At 47.9% G+C, this 21,906-nt stretch overlaps 1 protein-coding gene across 1 annotated transcript in view; it reads right to left on the bottom strand.

The window, feature by feature from the left end:
* ehbp1 (EH domain binding protein 1) overlaps positions 1-21,906 on the bottom strand; it is a 421,276-nt gene that overhangs the window by 266,235 nt on the left and 133,135 nt on the right. The window contains 4 exon segments of the mRNA XM_052513761.1: positions 8,878-9,101; positions 10,410-10,465; positions 14,175-14,282; positions 21,244-21,383. Of these exon segments, the coding sequence (XP_052369721.1) occupies positions 8,878-9,101; positions 10,410-10,465; positions 14,175-14,282; positions 21,244-21,383 (528 nt within the window).

Below are 21,906 nucleotides of genomic sequence, written 5' to 3'. Positions count from 1 at the left end.
ACCTCAGAACCACAACACGGCTAGCAGTACCACAGAACCACACGGCTAGCAGTACCTCAGAACCACAACACAGCTAGCAGTACCTCAGAACCACAACACAGCTAGCAGTACCTCAGAGCCACAACACGGCTAGCAGTACCTCAGAACCACAACACGGCTAGCAGTACCTCAGAACCACAACACAGCTAGCAGTACCTCAGAACCACAACACGGCTAGTATTACCCCAGAACCACACATGGCTAGCAGTACCTCAGACCCACAACACGGCTAGTATTACCCCAGAACCACACATGGCTAGTATTACCTCAGAACCACAACACGGCTAGTATTACCCCAGAACCACACATGGCTAGTATTACCTCAGAGCCACAACACGGCTAGCAGTACCTCAGAGCCACAACACGGCTAGCAGTACCTCAGAACCACAACACAGCTAGCAGTACCTCAGAACCACAACACAGCTAGCAGTACCTCAGAACCACAACACGGCTAGTATTACCCCAGAACCACACATGGCTAGTAGTAAGTCAAAAGTACACACACAACGTTGAGTTAAACGGATGGTTGGGTAACACAGGACACAGGTGCTCTGAGGTCAGCTCTGAGTGACCTCATATCCCAACTGCCATGCTGGGCACTGACAGACACACACAGGACCTTATCAATACACAGGTCAGCCAGCCCGCAGGGTTGAAACGGGCTACATCGCTCCATGTCACTCATTCAACACTCACCACTCACACACAGCCAGAGACCTAGGGGAAGGGGGGGGGGTGGCTAGGTATATCAGGCTGAAAGAAACAGACAAGTTCAGTGTGTATCTAACCCCGGCCAAGAGGACGTAGGAGAAAGGAGGATAGAGAAGCAGAGCCATTGAGGCTGTGGCATTAATCTTTGACAGACCTGCCTTGGCTAAAAGACATGTGAAAAGACCCAGGCTGCAGTCCAATCGTGTCATGCAGTCCAATCGTGTGTGTGTGTGTGTGTGTGTGTCTCAGCCCAGCCACTTTCCCTCAGGGTATCCCTGTCGAAACCGGATGCAGTATGATTGCCATCTTAAGTGTCGGTCTAATTCACAAACGTTACACACCACCCCCTCTGCCCTCAATTTAGCAAGTGAACTACTTTGATCACTCGCGGGGTTGTTATTACACAAATATGAATTTTCACAAAGTGTCTGCTGCCTCAGTTTGTATGATGGCAATTGGCATATACTCCAGAATGTTATGAAGAGTGATCAGACGAATTGCAATTAATTTCAAAATCCCTCTTTGCCATGCAAATGAACTGAATCTCCAAAAAACATTTCCACTGCATTTCAGCCCTGCCACAAAAGGACCAGCTGACATGTCAGTGATTATCTCGTTAACACAGGTGTGAGTGTTGATGAGGACAAGGCTGGAGATCACTCTGTCATGCTGATTGAGTTCTAATAACAGAAAAGTAGGGTGGTGCTTGGAATCATAAAGTCATTTTCTCTGATGAATCCCCTTTCCGATTGTTTGGGGCATCCATAAAAAAGCTTGTCCGGAGAAGACAAGGTGAGCGCTACCATCAGTCCTGTGTCATGCCAACAGTAAAGCATCCTGAGACCATTCATGTGTGGGGTTGCTTCTCAGCCAAGGGAGTGGGCTCACTCACAATTTTGCCTAAGAACACAGCCATGAATAAAGAATGGTACCAACACATCCTCCGAGAGCAACTTCTCCTAACTATCCAGGAACAGTTTGGTGATGAACAATGCCTTTTCCAGCATGATGGAGCACCTTGCCATAAGGCAAAAGTGATAACTAAGTGGCTCCGGGAACAAAACATCGATATTTTGGGTCCATGGCCAGGAAACTCCCCAGACCTTAATCCCATTGAGACCTTGTGGATAATCCGCAAGAGGCGGGTGGACAAACAAAAACCCACAAATTCTGACAAACTCCAAGCATTGATTATGCAAGAATGGGCTGCCATCAGTCAGGATGTGGCCCAGAAGTTAATTGACAGCATGCCAGGTTTGATTGCAGAGGTCTTGAAAAAGAAGGGTCAACACTGCAAATATTGACTCTTTGCATCAACTTCATGTAATTGTCAATAAAAGCCTTTGACACTAATGAAATGCTTGTAATTATACTTCAGTATTCCATAGTAACATCTGACGAAAATATCTAAAGACACTGAAGCAGCAAACTTTGTGGAAATTAATATTTGTGTCATTCTCAATACTTTCGGCCACGACTATACACCACAGCCCCAGTCAAAACACTGAGCTCCCTCTCTCCATCTCTCTCCCTCCCTCTCTCCCTCCCTCCCTCCACAGCCCCAGTCAAAACACTGAGCTCTCTCCCTCCCTCTCTCCACAGCCCCAGTCAAAACACTGAGCTCTCTCCCTCCCTCCACAGCCCCAGTCAAAACACGGAGCTCTCTCCCCCCCTTCCTCTCTCCCTCCCTCTCTCCCTCCCACCACAGCCCCAGTCAAAACACTGAGCTCTCTCCATCCCTCTTTCCCTCCCTTCCTCTCTCCATCCCTCCACAGCCCCAGTCAAAACACTGAGCTCTCTCCCTCCCTCCATCCATCTCTCTCTCTCCCTCCCTCTCTCTTTCCCTCCCTTCCTCTCTCCATCCCTCCAAAGCCCCAGTCAAAACACTGAGCTCTCTCTCTCCCTCCATCTCTCTCCCTCCCTCCCCCTCTCTCCCTCCATCTCTCTTTCCCTCCCTTCCTCTCTCCATCCCTCTCTCCCTCCCTCCACAGCCCCAGTCAAAACACTGAGCTCTCTCCCTCCCTCTCTTTCCCTTCCTCTCTCCCTCCCTCTCTCCCTCCCTCCACAGCCCCAGTCAAAACACGGAGCTCTCTCCCCCCCTCTCTTTCCCTTCCTCCCTCTCTCCCTCTCTTTCCCTTCCTCTCTCCATCCCTCTCTTACCCTTCCTCTCTCACTCCCTCTCTCCCTCCCTCCACAGCCCCAGTCAAAACACTGAGCTCTCTCCATCCCTCCATCTCTCTTTCCCTCCCTTCCTCTCTCCATCCCTCCAAAGCCCCAGTCAAAACACTGAGCTCTCTCTCTCCCCCCCTCTCTTTCCCTTCCTCCCTCTCCCTCTCTTTCCCTTCCTCTCTCCCTCCCTCTCTCCCTCCCTCCACAGCCCCAGTCAAAACACTGAGCTCTCTCCCTCCCTCTTTCTCTTCCTCTCTCCCTCCCTCTCTCCCTCCCTCCACAGCCCCAGTCAAAACACTGAGCTCTCTCCCTCCCTCGCTTCCCCTCCCTCTCTTTCCCTTCCTCTCTCCCTCCCTCCACAGCCCCAGTCAAAGCACTTCGCTCCCTCCCTCTCTCCCTCCCTCCCTCCCTCTATCTCTCTTTCCCTCCCTTCCTCTCTCCATCCCTCCACAGCCCCAGTCAAAACACTGAGCTCTCTCCCTCCCTCCCTCCATCTCTCTCTCTCTCTCCCTCCCTCCATCTCTCTTTCCCTCCCTTCCTCTCTCCATCCCTCCAAAGCCCCAGTCAAAACACTGAGCTCTCTCTCTCCCTCCATCTCTCTCCCTCCCTCCCCCTCTCTCCCTTTCTCTCTCCCTCCCTCTCTCCCTCCCTCCACAGCCCCAGTCAAAACACGGAGCTCTCTCCCCCCCTCTCTTTCCCTTCCTCCCCCTCTCCCTCTCTTTCACTTCCTCTCTCCATCCCTCTCTTACCCTTCCTCTCTCACTCCCTCTCTCCCTCCCTCCACAGCCCCAGTCAAAACACTGAGCTCTCTCCATCCCTCCATCTCTCTTTCCCTCCCTTCCTCTCTCCATCCCTCCACAGCCCCAGTCAAAACACTGAGCTCTCTCCCTCCCTCCATCTCTCTTTCCCTCCCTTCCTCTCTCCATCCCTCCAAAGCCCCAGTCAAAACACTGAGCTCTCTCTCTCCCTCCATCTCTCTCCCTCCCCCTCTCTCCCTCCATCTCTCTTTCCCTCCCTTCCTCTCTCCATCCCTCTCTCCCTCCCTCTCTCCCTCCCTCCACAGCCCCAGTCAAAACACTGAGCTCTCTCCCTCCCTCTTTCCCTTCCTCTCTCCCTCCCTCTCTCCCTCCCTCTCTCCCTCCCTCCACAGCTCCAGTCAAAACACTGAGCTCTCTCCCTCCCTCGCTTTCCCTCCCTCTCTTTCCCTTCCTCTCTCCCTCCCTCCACAGCCCCAGTCAAAACATTTTGCTCTCTCTCTCCCTCCATCTCTCTCCCTCCATCTCTCTTTCCATCCTTCCTCTCTCACTACCTCTCTCCACAGCCCCAGTCAAAGCACTTCGCTCCCTCTCTCCCTCCCTCCCTCTATCTCTCTTTCCCTCCCTTCATCTCTCCCTCCCTCCACAGCCCCAGTCAAAACACTTCGCTCCCTCCCTCTCTCTCTCCCTCTCTCTCCCTCTCTCTCTCTCCCCCTCTCTCCCCCTCTCTCCCCCTCTCCGGGACAAGAAAAAAACAAAACATGGTGGACTCAATAACCTAGGAGTGGTTTATGATGGGAGGAAGAATATTAGCGAGGGGGTTGGGAGGAGGAATGTTAGTTGGCGGGTTGAGAGGAAGAATATTAGCGAGGGGGTTGGGAGGAGGAATGTTAGTGAGGGGGTTAGGAGGAGGAATGTTAGTCAGGGGGTTGGGAGGAAGAATATTAGCGAGGGGGTTGGGAGGAGGAATGTTAGTCGGGGGGTCGAGAGGAGGAATGTTAGTCGGGGGGTTGGGAGGAGGAATGTTAGTCGGGGGGTTGAGAGGAGGAATGTTAGTCGGGGGGTTGGGAGGAGGAATGTTAGCGAGGGGGTTGGGAGGAGGAATGTTAGTCGGGGGGTTGAGAGGAGGAATGTTAGTCGGGGGGTTGGGAGGAGGAATGTTAGTCAGGGGTTGGGAGGAGGAATGTTAGTCAGGGGGTTGGGAGGAGGAATGTTAGTCAGGGGGTTGGGAGGAGGAATGTTAGTCAGGGGGTTGGGAGGAGGAATATTAGTCAGGGGGTTGGGAGGAGGAATATTAGTCAGGGGGTTGGGAGGAGGAATGTTAGTCAGGGGGTTGGGAGGAGGAATGTTAGTCAGGGGGTTGGGAGGAGGAATATTAGTCAGGGGGTTGGGAGGAGGAATGTTAGTCAGGGGGTTGGGAGGAGGAATGTTAGTCAGGGGGTTGGGAGGAGGAATGTTAGTCAGGGGGTTGGGAGGAGGAATATTAGTCAGGGGGTTGGGAGGAGGAATGTTAGTCGGGGGGTTGGGAGGAGGAATGTTAGTCAGGGGGTTGAGTATTCTAGGGTTTTGACAAAGTTAAAGGGTCACCATAGGAAATATCCCCTCAACCCAAAGTGAATAGGAAAGATAGGCTAATGTATGATATCCAAGTTAATTTAGAGTTTACCCACGAGAACTGTACCCCACCTCCACAACTCACCAAAATGGAAGGTTTAACTAATTGTAAATTACTGTTCGACAAGGAGTCATGAGGTAGTATTTTGTAGTGAGAGGGGGTGAAGAGGGATGGAGGACGGAGGTGAGGGGGATAGAGGGGGGATAGAGGGATGGAGGACGGAGGTGAGGGGGATAGAGGGGGGATAGAGGGGGGATAGAGGGGGCAGACAAGCAGAAAGAATGCAGGGAACAACCGAGTCCTTGTTTTTGAAAGAGCTCCCAAGTCACTCTGTGTCTTAGAGTTGAGGGGGCCTTGTGTAACTCGCACAAGGTTACACACATACATATACAGACACACACACACACGAAGACAAACACAGATACACACACGAAGACAAACACAGATACACACACACGAAGACAAACACAGATACACACATGCATATACAGACACACACACACACACACACGAAGACAAACACAGATACACACACACACACACAAAGATACACACACACACACGAAGACAAACACAGATACACACACGAAGACAAACACGGATACACACACCAGGGTTTCTGTTAGCTGGCAATTGACTGCTTTTGTCCTTTTTTGTTGCCGATAAATCAAACTGTTGCCGGGCAGAAATGACAAGGAGAAAAAAAAATAATCCCATAGTTGTTTTATTAATCTGACGTAAATACATTTGACCGTCATGCTTATCGGTCTATAGGTAATTTGCATAATTTAGCGGAATTAAATTGGCCTGTGTGTATTTTCATTGGTCATCGCGTATCTTATTTATCCAACACAACTATCACACGCGCACAGCATTCAGAGACTATTTTGAGCAGGATTTCTCATCGGCTGGCTGCTGCCGGAGTAAAACATGATTTTACTAAGCACATTCATTGCGCCAAAATGCTAAATGCAATCACGTGTTAAACACAGTTTTGGTGCACGATTAAAAAAGAGCTATTTTTATTTCTCAACTGGTAGTTGAAGCGCGCCTCCCATTCACCATTCAGGTGCAGGCGACAGGCTAAGAGCGCTTCCTTCACCCCTTTACAATGTGAGCCGGAGGCAGCGTGCACTCTGAAAATACTTCATTGTCTGAAACCTGAATGTTTTATTTCCTATAATGAAGCATGTCTAACCTTGCTTCATAAGGAGCCTGTAGCCAAAATCTGACCGTGGAAACGTGGAGGCAAATATGTTATGAAGAGTTCCTAGGGCGGCGCGTGAGTTTCAAGTTTGGCGACGCTTCAAATGTATCTTATCATTTCTACAGTTCCGCGTGTCAGTTCTGATTATCATATGCGCATTTTCGTGTTTAATGTCAATAATCACCTTCTCGTTTCTCAAAATCATTGTCACGTGGTTAATCCTAAAAATGCTACAAATCTAAAAAGTTAAAATCACCAGCCTCTGTTACGTGATCCAGCCTCTGTTACATTGATACACTGTGATCCAGCCTCTGTTACATTGATACATTGATACACTGTGATCCAGCCTCTGTTACATTGATACATTGATACACTGTGATCCAGCCTCTGTTACATTGATACACTGTGATCCAGCCTCTGTTACATTGATACATTGATACACTGTGATCCAGCCTCTGTTACATTGATACACTGTGATCCAGCCTCTGTTACATTGATACATTGATACACTGTGATCCAGCCTCTGTTACATTGATACACTGTGATCCAGCCTCTGTTACATTGATACATTGATACACTGTGATCCAGCCTCTGTTACATTGATACACTGTGATCCAGCCTCTGTTACATTGATACATTGATACACTGTGATCCAGCCTCTGTCACATTGATACATTGATACACTGTGATCCAGCCTCTGTTACATTGATACACTGTGATCCAGCCTCTGTTACATTGATACACTGTGATCCAGCCTCTGTTACATTGATACACTGTGATCCAGCCTCTATCACATTGATACACTGTGATCCAGCCTCTGTTACATTGATACACTGTGATCCAGCCTCTGTTACATTGATACACTGTGATCCATCCTCTGTTACATTGATACACTGTGATCCAGCCTCTGTTACATTGATACACTGTGATCCAGCCTCTGTTACATTGATACACTGTGATCCAGCCTCTGTTACATTGATACACTGTGATCCAGCCTCTGTTACATTGATACACTGTGATCCAGCCTCTGTTACATTGATACACTGTGATCCAGCCTCTGTTACATTGATACACTGTGATCCAGCCTCTGTTACATTGATACACTGTGATCCAGCCAGACAGAGAGAGCAGACATGTACCCGTTCCCTCACATGGAGCCAGACAGAGAGAGCAGACATGTACCCGTTGTGGTGAACTCTGCAAACAACATTCCCACTCCGAGAATGAGAACTGTAAATGACTGTAATTTACATAAAATGCAGTAACCAAATGATGGGGATTAATGATGGTGATTAACGGTACATTTACTACTGGTGACATATGTAATAAACAATAAAAAGGCAAACAATTCACACAATGAAACAATGAATGACCTGTCGGGAGACAGCTGAGCCATTCTGGAGAGAGACTGGCCTATATCTTCACCATGTTAATGGTCGGGAGACAGCTGAGCCATTCTGGAGAGAGACTGGCCTATATCTTCACCATGTTAATGGTCGGGAGACAGCTGAGCCATTCTGGAGAGAGACTGGCCTATATCTTCACCATGTTAATGGTCGGGAGACAGCTGAGCCATTCTGGAGAGAGACTGGCCTATATCTTCACCATGTTAATGGTCGGGAGACAGCTGAGCCATTCTGGAGAGAGACTGGCCTATATCTTATTTTTTGTGTGTTTTTTTTTGTTTTTAAATCAGCCGATTAATCGGTATCGGCTTTTTTTGGTCCTCCAATAATCGGTATCAGTATCAGCGTTGAAAAATCATAATTGGTCGACCTCTGTCTGAAACCCTCCACAGCTATTTTAATTAAAAGAAGCTCATGATCCTCCATTCCTCTGTGGCTCATTAGAGCTTTCTGGTCATTTTGAAGGTGCTCTGTTTAGAATGTTGTTTTCCCACCAATTGCATTTTGGCAAATGTTTGAAAACTACGTTTGATTGGCTGCTTTATTACATGAGTTGAATGCTCTGTTCAGATTAATTACCGTCATTTAAATGTGAGGGCCTCATGGCTTATGCACCCAATGAGAGTGACCCAATGAGAGTGACCCAATAACAGTGACCCAATGAGAGTGACCCAATGAGAGTGGCCCAATGAGAGTGACCCAATGAGTGGCCCAATGAGAGTGGCCCAATGAGAGTGGCCCAATGAGAGTGGCCCAATGAGAGTGACCCAATGAGAGTGACCCAATGAGAGTGACCCAATGAGAGTGACCCAATACATATATATGGGTCCAGTGCATTTCTCAAATGGCTGTTAAATTAAAATCTTCCCATTTTCCTAACAGAAACCCTGACACACACTAGAGAACAAATTAACTTTATGACATCATCCCCAAATCTCCTCTCTTTACCCCCCCCACATCCCCTCTGTAACTCACTCATCCAGTTGGTCCTCTGGTGGTGGGTTGGTGTCAGCATACAGGTACTTGCTCATATCCACCGGCCTGACCCCCTTCCTCCCCCTGGGTTTGGGAGCCTCCGACTGCTGGACCTGGGGCCCCTGGGGGTCGGGGTCTGGGTCCTGGTCGGGCTCGTCAAACGGGTTGTACTCTGTGAGCGAGTGTGTGTTGACTTCGTCCTCGTCGAAGGGGTTGGAGGGTTCCTGGACATAGTAGGCCTCTGGGTCCTGTCGGAGGGTGAGGGAGGGGGGCAGGGAGGGGGGTCCTGTGACAGAGAGAAAGGGCGAGAGAGAGAGATGGGTCAATACTATCTTAGCTGTCTGTCTGTCTGTCTGTCAGTATTCTGCTTTACTGACAGAATACATAAACACACAGGATTCACAATGCTACGTGACATTTCTTGACATCTCGACAGCAACCAAAAGGGTAACATTTAGTTTGCCAGGCACTTTATAAACCACCTCGGAACAATAAAATAAATCTTTCAACAACTATGTCATTAAACTTGGACTGAAAACACAATATAAAATATAAATATAATATAGGATAATAAATCAGTCTTTGATGTCGACCCCATAATAATGTACACCGACATTATGTGGACACCCCTGTCCCAATGCATAGTGCCAACTGTAAAGTTTGGTGGATGAGGTATAATGTACACCGCCATTACGTGGACACCCCTGTCCTAATGCATAGTGCCAACTGTAAAGTTTGGTGGATGAGGTATAATGTACACCTACATTATGTGGACACCCCTGTCCCAATGCATAGTGCCAACTGTAAAGTTTGGTGGAGGAGGAATAATGGTCTGGGACTGTTTTTCATGGTCCGGACCCCTTAGTTCCAGAGACGGGAAATCTTAACCCCACAGCATACAATGACATTCTAGACCATTCTGTGCTTCCAACTTTGTGGCAACAGTTTGGGGAAGGACATTCCCTGTTTCAACATGACAATGCCCCTGTGCACAAAGTGAGGTCCATGCAGAAATGGTTTGTCGAGATAAGTGTGGAAGAACTTGACTGGCCTGCACAGAGCCCTGACCTCAACCCCATCAAACACCTTTTGGGATGACTTGGAACGCTGACTGCGAGCCAGGCCTAATCGCCCAACATCACTAATGCTTGTGGCTGATTGGAAGTAAGTCCCTGCAGCAATGTTCCAACATCTAGTGGAAAGCCTTCCCAGAAGAGTGCAGGCTGTTATAGCAGCAAAGGGGGGCACAACTCCATATCAATGCCCCTGATTTTGGAATGAGATGTTCAACGAGCAGGTGTCCACATACTTTTGGCCATACAGTGTAAATCAAACTGCTAAAACCCCTAGTCCCTTATAGACAGGTAGACATACAGTACAGAGAGAGAGACAGAGAGAGACAGAACAGGCATATAGAGGTCAAAGGTCAAGCCTACCATCATCGTCATCACCGAACGGGTTGAAGTGATTGGTGTGTTCCAGGTGGGAGGGGTCATCAACATCATCAGCCGGATCTTCGAAGGGATTGGAGCAGAGGGCAGGGGTGTGTCCTGATCCTCCTCCAGGAAGTTCAGCTTACTGATCAGCTCTGTCGCCATGGGAACCAAAACAATGCAGGAACGAAAGAACAAATTTAGCAAAACAAAAACAAAACAAAAGGAAGGAAAATAGTTCAAACTAGCGGAAGAAAACGAGATGAAACATCCTCACAACCAAAAAACCCTGATGAAAGAGTCAAAAATGAAGACAAACATACAGAAATAAAAGAGTACAAAAAAAAATCTGCACTTTGGAGTGAACCACTCGAGTTCATTTGGTTTCCAGAAGTATTCCTTCCTTCTGGTAAAAGGTGACTGGTTAATGCCTGTCCATCGCTGTCCAGCTTCACTACAGTTGGAGTCCAGCGGGGGAATTCAGCAGAGATTGATGGAACAGGGTTGCCATGAGAACCACTAGTGCAGGCTGGGAGTTGCTACACGAGATTCATCTTCTTCCTCATCAAGACAACAAAGCCTGTCTAGGTTGTGTGTGTGTGTCCGTGTTTCAACAGTGTGTGAGAAACTAAATGCTAACTGTGTGCTTCTGAATGTGGTATGTAAGCGTGAGAAAGTCTATTGCCAGAGTGAGTGAGATGATGAGCGTGTGTGTGTGAGTGTGAGTGTGAGTGTGAGTGTGAGTGAGAGAGAGAGAGAGAGAGAGAGAGAGAGAGAGAGAGAGAGAGAGAGAGAGAGAGAGAGAGAGAGAGAGAGAGAGAGTGTGGGAGAGTGTGTGTGAATACGTAGTGGAGTGGTAGTAGCTGATAAGGTGTGGTATTTCTCCTGCTGCATTCTGGGCCATATTAGGCCATCATTGTCACAAGTGGCAGCAGCATTGTGTGTGTGTGTGTGTGTGTGTGTGTGTGTGTGTGTGTGTGTGTGTGTGTGTGTGTGTGTGTGTGTGTGTTTTCTCTATGGTGACAAAGCAACACCATAAACGAGGAATATGACTGATCATTGGTTCACTACAAATTGCAGACAAAAGGGGGAGGTTCAGGGTTCGGGGGCTTGGACACCAAGAGGGCAAACTGAAAAAGGACAGAAAACCAGCCAATGAAAACCAACCAATGTACTAAACGTAATCTGAAGTGTAACACGAGAACACCAGGCAACACGACTACATCACCAATGGTACAGAGAGGGAGAGAGAGAGAGCTAGGGCAGGAGAGAGAGCTAGGGCAGTAGAGAGAGAGAGCTAGGGCAGGAGAGAGAGAGAGAGCTAGGGCAGTAGAAAGAGAGAGAGCTAGGGCAGTAGAGAGAGAGAGCTAGGGCAGGAGAGAGAGAGAGCTAGGGCAGTAGAGAGAGAGCTAGGGCAGTAGAGAGAGAGCTAGGGCAGGAGAGAGAGCTAGGGCAGTAGAGAGAGCTAGGGCAGTAGAGAGAGAGAGAGCTAGGGCAGTAGAGAGAGAGAGAGCTAGGGCAGTAGAGAGAGAGAGAGCTAGGGCAGGAGAGAGAGAGAGCTAGGGCAGGAGAGAGAGAGAGCTAGGGCAGTAGAGAGAGAGAGCTAGGGCAGTAGAGAGAGAGAGCTAGGGCAGTAGAGAGAGAGAGCTAGGGCAGTAGAGAGAGACAGCTAGGGCAGTAGAGAGAGACAGCTAGGGCAAGAGAAAGAGAGAGACAGCTAGGGCAAGAGAAAGAGAGAGAGCTAGGGCAGGAGAAAGAGAGAGAGCTAGGGCAGGAGAAAGAGAGAGAGCTAGGGCAGTAGAAAGAGAGAGAGCTAGGGCAGGAAAAAGAGAGAGAGAGCTAGGGCAGGAGAGAGAGCTAGGGCAGTAGAGAGAGAGAGCTAGGGCAGTAGAAAGAGAGAGAGATAGGGCAGTAGAGAGAGCTCGGGCAGTAGAAAGAGAGAGCTAGGGCAGTAGAGAGAGAGAGCTAGGGCAGTAGAGAGAGAGCTAGGGCAGTAGAGAAAGAGAGAGAGAGCTAGGGCGGTAGAGCGAGAGAGCTAGGGCAGTAGAGCGAGAGCGCTAGGGCAGGAGAGAGAGCGCTAGGGCAGGAGAGAGAGAGCTAGGGTAGTAGAGAGAGAGAGCTAGAGCAGTAGAGAGAGAGAGAGAGAGCTAGGGCAGTAGAGCGAGAGAGAGCTAGGGCAGTAGAGAGAGAGAGCTAGGGCAGTAGAGAGAGCTAGGGCAGTAGAGAGAGAGAGCTAGGGCAGTAGAGAGAGAGAGAGAGAGAGCTAGGGCAGTAGAGAGAGAGAGCTAGGGCAGTAGAGAGAGAGAGAGCTAGGGCAGTAGAGAGAGAGAGCTAGGGCAGTAGAGAGAGAGAGCTAGGGCAGGAGAGAGAGAGAGAGCTAGGGCAGGAGAGAGAGCTAGGGCAGGAGAGAGAGCTAGGGCAGTAGAGAGAGAGAGAGCTAGGGCAGTAGAGAGAGAGAGCTATGGCAGTAGAGAGAGCTAGGGCAGTAGAGAGAGAGAGAGCTAGGGCAGTAGAGAGAGAGCTCGGGCAGTAGATAGAGAGGCTAGGGCAGTAGAGAGAGAGAGAGCTAGGGCAGTAGAGAGAGAGAGCTAGGGCAGTAGAGAGAGAGAGCTAGGGCAGTAGAGAGAGAGAGCTAGGGCAGTAGAGAGAGAGGCTAGGGCAGTAGAGAGAGAGGCTAGGGCAGGAGAAAGAGAGAGAGCTAGGGCAGGAGAGAGAGAGAACTGGGGCAGTAGAGAGAGAGAGAGAGCTAGGGCAGTAGAAAGAGAAAGAGAGAGCTAGGGCAGTAGAAAGAGAGAGAGAGAGAGCTAGGGCAGGAGAGAGAGAGAACTGGGGCAGTAGAGAGAGAGAGAGCTAGGGCAGTAGAGAGAGAGAGCTAGGGCAGTAGAGAGAGAGAGAGCTAGGGCAGTAGAAAGAGAGAGAGCTAGGGCCGTAGAAAGAGAGAGAGCTAGGGCAGTAGAGAGAGAGCTAGGGCAGTAGAGAGAGAGGCTAGGGCAGTAGAGAGAGAGAGCTAGGGCAGTAGAGAGAGAGAGCTAGGGCAGTAGAGAGAGAGCTAGGGCAGTAGAGAGAGAGAGAGAGCTAGGGCAGTAGAGAGAGAGAGAGCTAGGGCAGTAGAGAGAGAGAGCTAGGGCAGTAGAGAGAGAGAGCTAGGGCAGTAGAGAGAGAGAGCTAGGGCAGTAGAGAGAGAGAGCTAGGGCAGTAGAGAGAGAGAGCTAGGGCAATAGAGAGAGAGAGCTAGGGCAGTAGAGAGAGAGATAGGGCAGTAGAGAGAGAGCTAGGGCAGTAGAGAGAGAGAGAGAGCTAGGGCAGTAGAGAGAGAGAGCTAGGGCAGTAGAGAGAGAGAGAGCTAGGGCAGTAGAGAGAGAGAGCTAGGGCAGTAGAGAGAGAGAGCTAGGGCAGTAGAGAGAGAGAGAGAGCTAGGGCAGTAGAGAGAGAGAGAGCTAGGGCAGTAGAGAGAGAGAGAGCTAGGGCAGTAGAGAGAGAGACAGCTAGGGCAGTAGAAAGAGAGAGAGCTAGGGCCGTAGAAAGAGAGAGAGCTAGGGCAGTAGAGAGAGAGAGCTAGGGCAGTAGAGAGAGAGGCTAGGGCAGTAGAGAGAGAGAGCTAGGGCAATAGAGAGAGAGAGAGCTAGGGCAGTAGAGAGAGAGCTAGGGCAGTAGAGAGAGAGAGAGAGCTAGGGCAGTAGAGAGAGAGCTAGGGCAGTAGAGAGAGAGAGAGAGCTAGGGCAGTAGAGAGAGAGAGCTAGGGCAGTAGAGAGAGAGAGCTAGGGCAGTAAGAGGGGGAAACGAGAGTTAGAAAGAACAAGACAAAACAGTGAGAACGAGTGAGAAAGAACAAGAGAAAAGGTTGAAAGTTGAAAACAGAAAGACCTTGGGAGGGAGAGCGAGCGCTGCTTGGCCTTTTACTAGCCAGCTTTAGGAAGTAGTCCTCAGGGTCTCCGGCTAAGCAGCTGAGAGCATTGAGCTGGTTTACCATCTCTGAAAACAACCAGGCCAGAGAGCAGGAAGGGAGGAGAGCAGTGAGCACAGAGAAAACATACAATACACACATATATTCAGAGAGGTTATATGTGTGTTAGGTAGTAGAATATCCTATATGTTGAAGCCTAAGAGAGTACATATATTCACATATATTCAGAGAGGTTATATGTGTGTTTGGTAGTAGAATATCATATATGTTGAAGCCTAAGAGAGTACATATATTCACATATATATTCAGAGAGGTTATATGTGTGTTAGCCTTTACATTAATGTGCTATACCTAAGAGAGCACATATACAAGTAACTGTCAAAATAAAGGAAACACCAACGTAGTGTCTTAACAGGGCGTTGGGTCACCAGGAGCCAGAACAGCCTCAACGTGCCTTGGCATTAGACTCTACAAGCATCTGGAAATATAGAGGAATGGCAACACCATTATTCCACGAGGCATTACATCATGCGGTGTTTTACCAAATGGTGTTGGAAAACACCGTCTCAGGCGGCGCCCCAGAATCTCCTACAAGTGTTCAATTTGGGTTGAGATCTGGTGACTTAGACGGCCGTGGCATTTAGTCAACAACGTTTTCATGCTCTTCAAACCATTCAGTGACCACTCGTGTCCTGTGGATGGGGGCGTTGTCGTCCTATGGGCCAAGATAGACAAAATAATGACCTGCTCAGCATTTTTATACATAATGGGATGTTAATTGATTAATTAACTCAGGAACCACACCTGTGTGGAAGCACCCGTTTTCAATATACTTTGTATCCCTTATAGTGTTTCCATTATTTTGTCAGTTACCTGTTTATGACAGAACATAGTTGTGTTAGCTTTGGTAGCAACGCAGGGGCTTAGAGACAACATATATTCAGAGTCCTGTGTGTGTGTGTGTGTGTTAGAGAGCACATATATGTGGAAGGCAAGAGAGCACATATATTCACAGACTCGTGTGTGTGTGTGTGTGTGTTTTTGATATTGAATATACCTAGCCATATGTAGAAGGTTAAGAGAGCACATATATATTCACAGACTCGTGTGTGTGTGTGTGTGTGTGTGTGTGTGTGTGTGTGTGTGTGTGTGTGTGTGTGTGTGTGTGTGTGTGTGTGTGTGTGTGTGTGTGTGTGTGTGTGTGTGTGTGTGTGTGTGTGTGTGTGTGTGTGTGTGTGTGTGTGTGATAATGAATATACCCAGCCATATGTAGAAGGTTAAAAAGAGCACATATATATTCACCAAGTCATTGTTAGCACATACTGTACATGTTAAGAATAAGAGAATGCATAGACACTAATAGAAGCCTGTTAACTTTGCCTTGCTGGCCCAGCTAATACACACGTATACTGAACACAAATATAAAAACACAACAAGCAACAACTTCCACGGTTTCACTGAGTTAAAGGTCATATAAGGGAATCAGTCAACTGATTTGAATTCATATCTGTGGATTTCACATGACTGGGCAGGGGGGCGCAGCCAATCAGAATGAGGTTTTCCCCCACAGAAGGGATTTATTACAGGGAGAAACACTCCTCAGTTTCATCAGCTGTCTGGGTGGCTGGTCTCAGACGATCCCGCTGAGGTGAAGAAGCCGGATGTGGAGGTCCTGGGTTGGCGTGGTTACACGTGGTCTGAGGTGAAGAAGCCGGATGTGGAGGTCCTGGGTTGGCGTGGTTACACGTGGTCTGAGGTGAAGAAGCCGGATGTGGAGGTCCTGGGTTGGCGTGGTTACACGTGGTCTGAGGTTGTGAGGCTGATTGGACATACTGCCAAATTCTCTGAAACAACGTTGGAGGCGGCTTATGGTAGAAAAATGAACATTCAATTCTCTGGTAACAGCTCTGGTGGACATGCCAACTGTACGCTCCAGCAAAACTTGAGACATTGTGGCATTGTGTTCTGTGACAAAACAGCATATTTTTTTAGAGTGGCCTTTTATTGCCCCCCCCCCACAAGGTGCACCTATGCAGATGATAATGCTGTTTAATCAGCTTCTTGATATGCCACACCTGTCAGGTGGATTAATTCTCTTGGCAAAGGAGAAACGCTCACTAACAGGATTGCAAACCAATTTGTGCACAAAATAAAGAGAAATAAGCTTTTTGTGCTTAAAGGAAAATTTCTGGGATCAGTTATTTCAACTCATGAAACATGGGACGAACAATTTGTTGCGTTTCTATTTTTATTCAGTACATATGTAAAGTCTAAAAGCACACATACATTCATGGACAGTAGCGGTATCTGCAGGGGGGACTAGATATATAGTGCTTTCATTTCTAAACCAGATATATAAGAATTTATTCTTAGCTGACTTACCTAGTTTAATAAAGGTTACATTTAAATAAATAAAAATATATACACTACTGGTGAAAAGTAGCCAATAGCATTCCGGGTGAAGCTGGTTGAGAGAATGGTTACTACATGATTCAATATGTGTTATTTCATAGTTTTGATGTCTTGACTATTATTCTACAATGAAAAATTGTAAAAAATAAAGAAAAACCATTGAATGAGTAGGTGTTCTAGACCGGTAGTGTATATGAAAATAACCTTATATAAAAAGACGACATTCTGTACTGTCCAATCATATGAATAAGTTGATCTCAAAACCAAAATGCTGCACTGTCCAAAGTGTATATTCGCAGACAACTGCAGCTACCAACTAGCATCTATAGTTAGTCATGCTAGCACTATGCTACTGCATCTGCCACTTCAAATGACTAGCTAGGCTAACTAGCATCTTTAGTTAGTCATGCTAGCACTATGCTACCGCATCTGCCGCTACAAATTACTAGCTAGGCTAATTAGCATCTATAGTTAGTCATGCTAGCACTATGCTACCGCATCTGCCGCTACAAATTACTAGCTAGGCTAACTAGCATCTTTAGTTAGTCATGCTAGCACTATGCTACCGCATCTGCCGCTACAAATTACTAGCTAGGCTAACTAGCATCTATAGTTAGTCATGCTAGCACTATGCTACTGCATCTGCCACTTCAAATGACTAACTAGGCTAACTAGCATCTTTAGTTAGTCATGCTAGCACTATGCTACCGCATCTGCCGCTACAAATTACTAGCTAGGCTAACTAGCATCTATAGTTAGTCATGCTAGCACTATGCTACCGCATCTGCCACTACAAATTACTAGCTAGGCTAACTAGCATCTTTAGTTAATCATGCTAGCACTATGCTACCGCATCTGCCGCTACAAATTACTAGCTAGGCTAACTAGCATCTATAGTTAGTCATGCTAGCACTATGCTACTGCATCTGCCACTTCAAATGACTAGCTAGGCTAACTAGCATCTTTAGTTAGTCATGCTAGCACTATACTACCGCATCTGCCACTACAAATTACTAGCTAGGCTAACTAGCATCTTTAGTTAGTCATGCTAGCGCTATGCTACCGCATCTGCCGCTACAAATTACTAGCTTGGCTAACTAGCATCTTTAGTTAGTCATGCTAGCACTATGCTACCGCATCTGCCGCTACAAATTACTAGCTAGGCTAACTAGCATCTATAGTTAGTCATGCTAGCACTATGCTACCGCATCTGCCGCTACAAATGACTAGCTAGGCTAACTAGCATCTTTAGTTAGTCATGCTAGCACTATGCTACCGCATCTGCCGCTACAAATTACTAGCTAGGCTAACTAGCATCTATAGTTAGTCATGCTAGCACTATGCTACTGCATCTGCCACTTCAAATGACTAGCTAGGCTAACTAGCATCTATAGTTAGTCATGCTAGCACTATGCTACCGCATCTGCCGCTACAAATGACTAGCTTAGGCTAACTAGCATCTTTAGTTAGTCATGCTAGCACTATACTACCGCATCTGCCGCTACAAATTACTAGCTAGGCTAACTAGCATCTTTAGTTAGTCATGCTAGCACTATACTAACGCATCTGCCACTACAAATTACTAGCTAGGCTAACTAGCATCTTTAGTTAGTCATGCTAGCGCTATGCTACCGCATCTGCCGCTACAAATTACTAGCTTGGCTAACTAGCATCTTTAGTTAGTCATGCTAGCGCTATGCTAATGTATTTGCCGCTACAAATTACTAGCTAGGCTAACTAGCATCTTTAGTTAGTCATGCTAGCGCTATGCTACCGTATTTGCCGCTACAAATTACTAGCTAGGCTAACTAGCATCTTTAGTTAGTCATGCTAGCGCTATGCTACCGTATTTGCCACTACAAATTACTAGCTAGGCTAGCTAGCATCCTGGAACTGATCTAGGTTGAAGATACCCAGGGTAGAATAAAAATAATTCCACAAGAAAGCTTTTTATTTTTTTCTTCATATTAATGGGACTAGCGCCGATGCTCACTAGCATCGCTGGACCCATTGTTTAGAATTCTTCCGCATTTTTGCAAAGAGTTGTGGGATACTACAATCCTCTTTGATATGTACAACCTAGGGACTAAGGCAGTGTTTCCCAAACTCAGTCCTCGGGACCCCAAGGAGTGCACGTTTTGGCCCCTAACATGACACAGCTGATTCTAATAATTTAAGCTTGATGATTAGTTGATTATTTGAATCAGCTGTGTAGTGTTAGGGGCTAAAACCAAAACCTGCACCCCTTGGGGTCCCCAGGAGCGAGTTTGGGAAACGCTGGACTAAGGGAATGACAATGAGGGTTGACTACAGATAGTACAACCGCCACTATGACAAAGACTTACGCCCGTATGCATATGACCAGTGGCGCGCAGCTATAGGCACCCAATGTATATTTATGTACGTTGAGCGGAGAGGGGAGAGGAGAAACACACAGTTTAATGTAAAGAGCCTACGCTTTGTGAAGACAGAGCAAGCAAAGCTGAACACAGCAGCTCCCATTCATTAGTCACAGTGTGATCTGGAGTATAAACGGATAGATGGAGGGTTGGAGGGAGAGAGGGATGGATGGAGAGAGAGGGAGAGAGTGAGAGAGGGATGGAGGGAGAGAGAGAGAGAGGGGGTGGAGGGAGAGGGATGGGGAGCGAGAGAGAGGAATGGAGAGAGAGGGATAGAGAGAGAGAGGAGGGGGCAGAGAGAGAGAGAGGCAGAGAGAGAGAGAGAGGGGCAGAGAGAGAGAGAGAGAGGGCAGAGAGAGAGAGAGAGGCAGAGAGAGAGAGAGAGAGAGAGAGAGAGAGAGAGAGAGAGAGAGAGAGGGGATGGAGGGAGAGAGGGATGGAGGGAGAGGGATGGGGAGCGAGAGAGAGGAATGGAGAGAGAGGGATAGAGAGAGAGAGAGGGGGCAGAGAGAGAGAGAGAGGGGCAGAGAGAGAGAGAGGGCAGAGAGAGAGAGAGGGGGAGAGAGAGAGAGAGAGAGAGAGAGAGAGAGAGAGAGAGAGAGAGAGAGAGGGATGGAGGGAGAGAGAGAGAGGGATGGAGGGAGAGGGATGGGGAGCGAGAGAGAGGAATGGAGAGAGAGGGAGAGAGAGGATAGAGAGAGAGAGAGAGAGAGAGAGAGAGAGAGAGAGAGAGAGAGAGAGGCAGAGAGAGAGAGAGAGGGGCAGAGAGAGAGAGAGAGAGAGAGAGAGAGAGAGAGAGAGAGAGAGAGAGAGAGAGAGAGAGAGAGAGAGAGAGAGAGAGAGAGAGAGGGATGGAGGGAGAGAGAGAGGGATGGAGGGAGAGTGAGAGAGAGAGAGAGAGAGAGAGAGAGATGGAGGGAGAGAGAGAGGGATGGAGAGAGGGATGGAGGGAGAGAGAGAGGGATGGAGAGAGGGATGGAGAGAGAGAGAGAAGGATGGAGGGAGAGAGAGGGGGGATATTTGGCTACAACAACACCATGTGGCTACAACACCACCATGTGGCCACAACACCACCATGTGGCTACAACACCACCATGTGGCCACAACAACACCACCATGTGGCTACAACACCACCATGTGGCTACAACACCACCATGTGGCCACAACACCACCATGTGGCTACAACACCACCATGTGGCTACAACACCACCATGTGGCCACAACAACACCATGTGGCCACAACACCACCATGTGGCCACAACACCACCATGTGGCCACAACACCACCATGTGGCCACAACACCACCATGTGGCCACAACACCACCATGTGGCCACAACACCACCATGTGGCCACAACACCACCATGTGGCCACAACACCACCATGTGGCCACAACACCACCATGTGGCTACAACAACACCATGTGGCTACAACAACACCATGTGGCTACAACACCACCATGTGGCCACAACACCACCATGTGGCCACAACACCACCATGTGGCTACAACACCACCATGTGGCCACAACACCACCATGTGGCCACAACACCACCATGTGGCCACAACACCACCATGTGGCTACAACACCACCATGTGGCTACAACACCACCATGTGGCTACAACAACACCATGTGGCTACAACACCACCATGTGGCTACAACACCACCATGTGGCAACAACACCACCATGTGGCCACAACACCACCACCATGTGGCTACAACACCACCATGTGGCTACAACAACACCATTTGTAAGTCGCTCTGGATAAGAGCGTCTGCTAAATGACTTAAATGTAAATGTAAATGCATGTGGCCACAACACCACCATGTGGCTACAACACCACCACCATGTCGCCACAACAACACCACCATGTGGCTACAACAACACCGCCATGTGGCCACAACAACACCACCACCATGTGGCTACAACAACACCATGTGGCTACAACACCACCATGTGGCTACAACAACACGATGACTGGATGAATCTACATGATGTTTAGAAGCCCTCAGTTGTTGAATCAGTGGTCTTCATGGGTGTTACTACATGCCCACGTGGTCTTCTGATGACAAAACACTCTTTAAAAATACTCTTATGGAAGCAGGAAGTCTCACTGAGGTCAGAGATTTGGTCGGAGATTTGCTGCATTTCGTCTGTGATCTCAGCAGCTTCTTCTGGTCTCCTTAACAAATAGAGGTGTGTGTGTGTAACCTCTCACCTGTGATCTTAGCAGCCTTCTCCTCCTGGTTGGCCCTGTTCTCCTCATTCTCCTCGTCCTCCTCCTCAAAGTCATCCAGGTTGCCGATATCAGCTTGCTTCATACTCATCAGGCTGGCCAGGCTCTGCATGTCCTCGTCACTGAGACACACAGACACACAGACACACAGACACACAGACACAGACAGAGAAAGACCATCAGATTTTATTTCTGACAAATCTAACCAAGAGAAACCACAACATACAGCCATTTTGTAAAGGCCAACATCGCTCTCTCTCTCTCATAGCAGACAACCATCTCACAGGGGAGAGAGGACGATCTCACACCTACTGTAAAACCATGTAACACATCAAGTCTCAGGATGTACAGGGAATATCATGACCTGTCTATAGTGTTATTAAACAGGGAATATCATGACCTGTCTATAGTGTCATTAAACAGGGAATATCATGACCTGTCTATAGTGTTATTAAACAGGGAATATCATGACCTGTCTATAGTGTCATTAAACAGGGAATATCATGACCTGTCTATAGTGTTATTAAACAGGGAATATCATGACCTGTCTATAGTGTTATTAAACAGGGAATATCATGACCTGTCTATAGTGTTATTAAACAGGGAATATCATGACCTGTCTATAGTGTCATTAAACAGGGAATA

Source organism: Oncorhynchus keta, unplaced genomic scaffold (assembly GCF_023373465.1).
Source record: "Oncorhynchus keta strain PuntledgeMale-10-30-2019 unplaced genomic scaffold, Oket_V2 Un_scaffold_139_pilon_pilon, whole genome shotgun sequence".
Taxonomy (NCBI): domain Eukaryota; kingdom Metazoa; phylum Chordata; class Actinopteri; order Salmoniformes; family Salmonidae; genus Oncorhynchus; species Oncorhynchus keta.
Note: the sequence above shows the minus strand (reverse complement) of the source record. Positions and strands in the feature narration are given on the sequence as shown.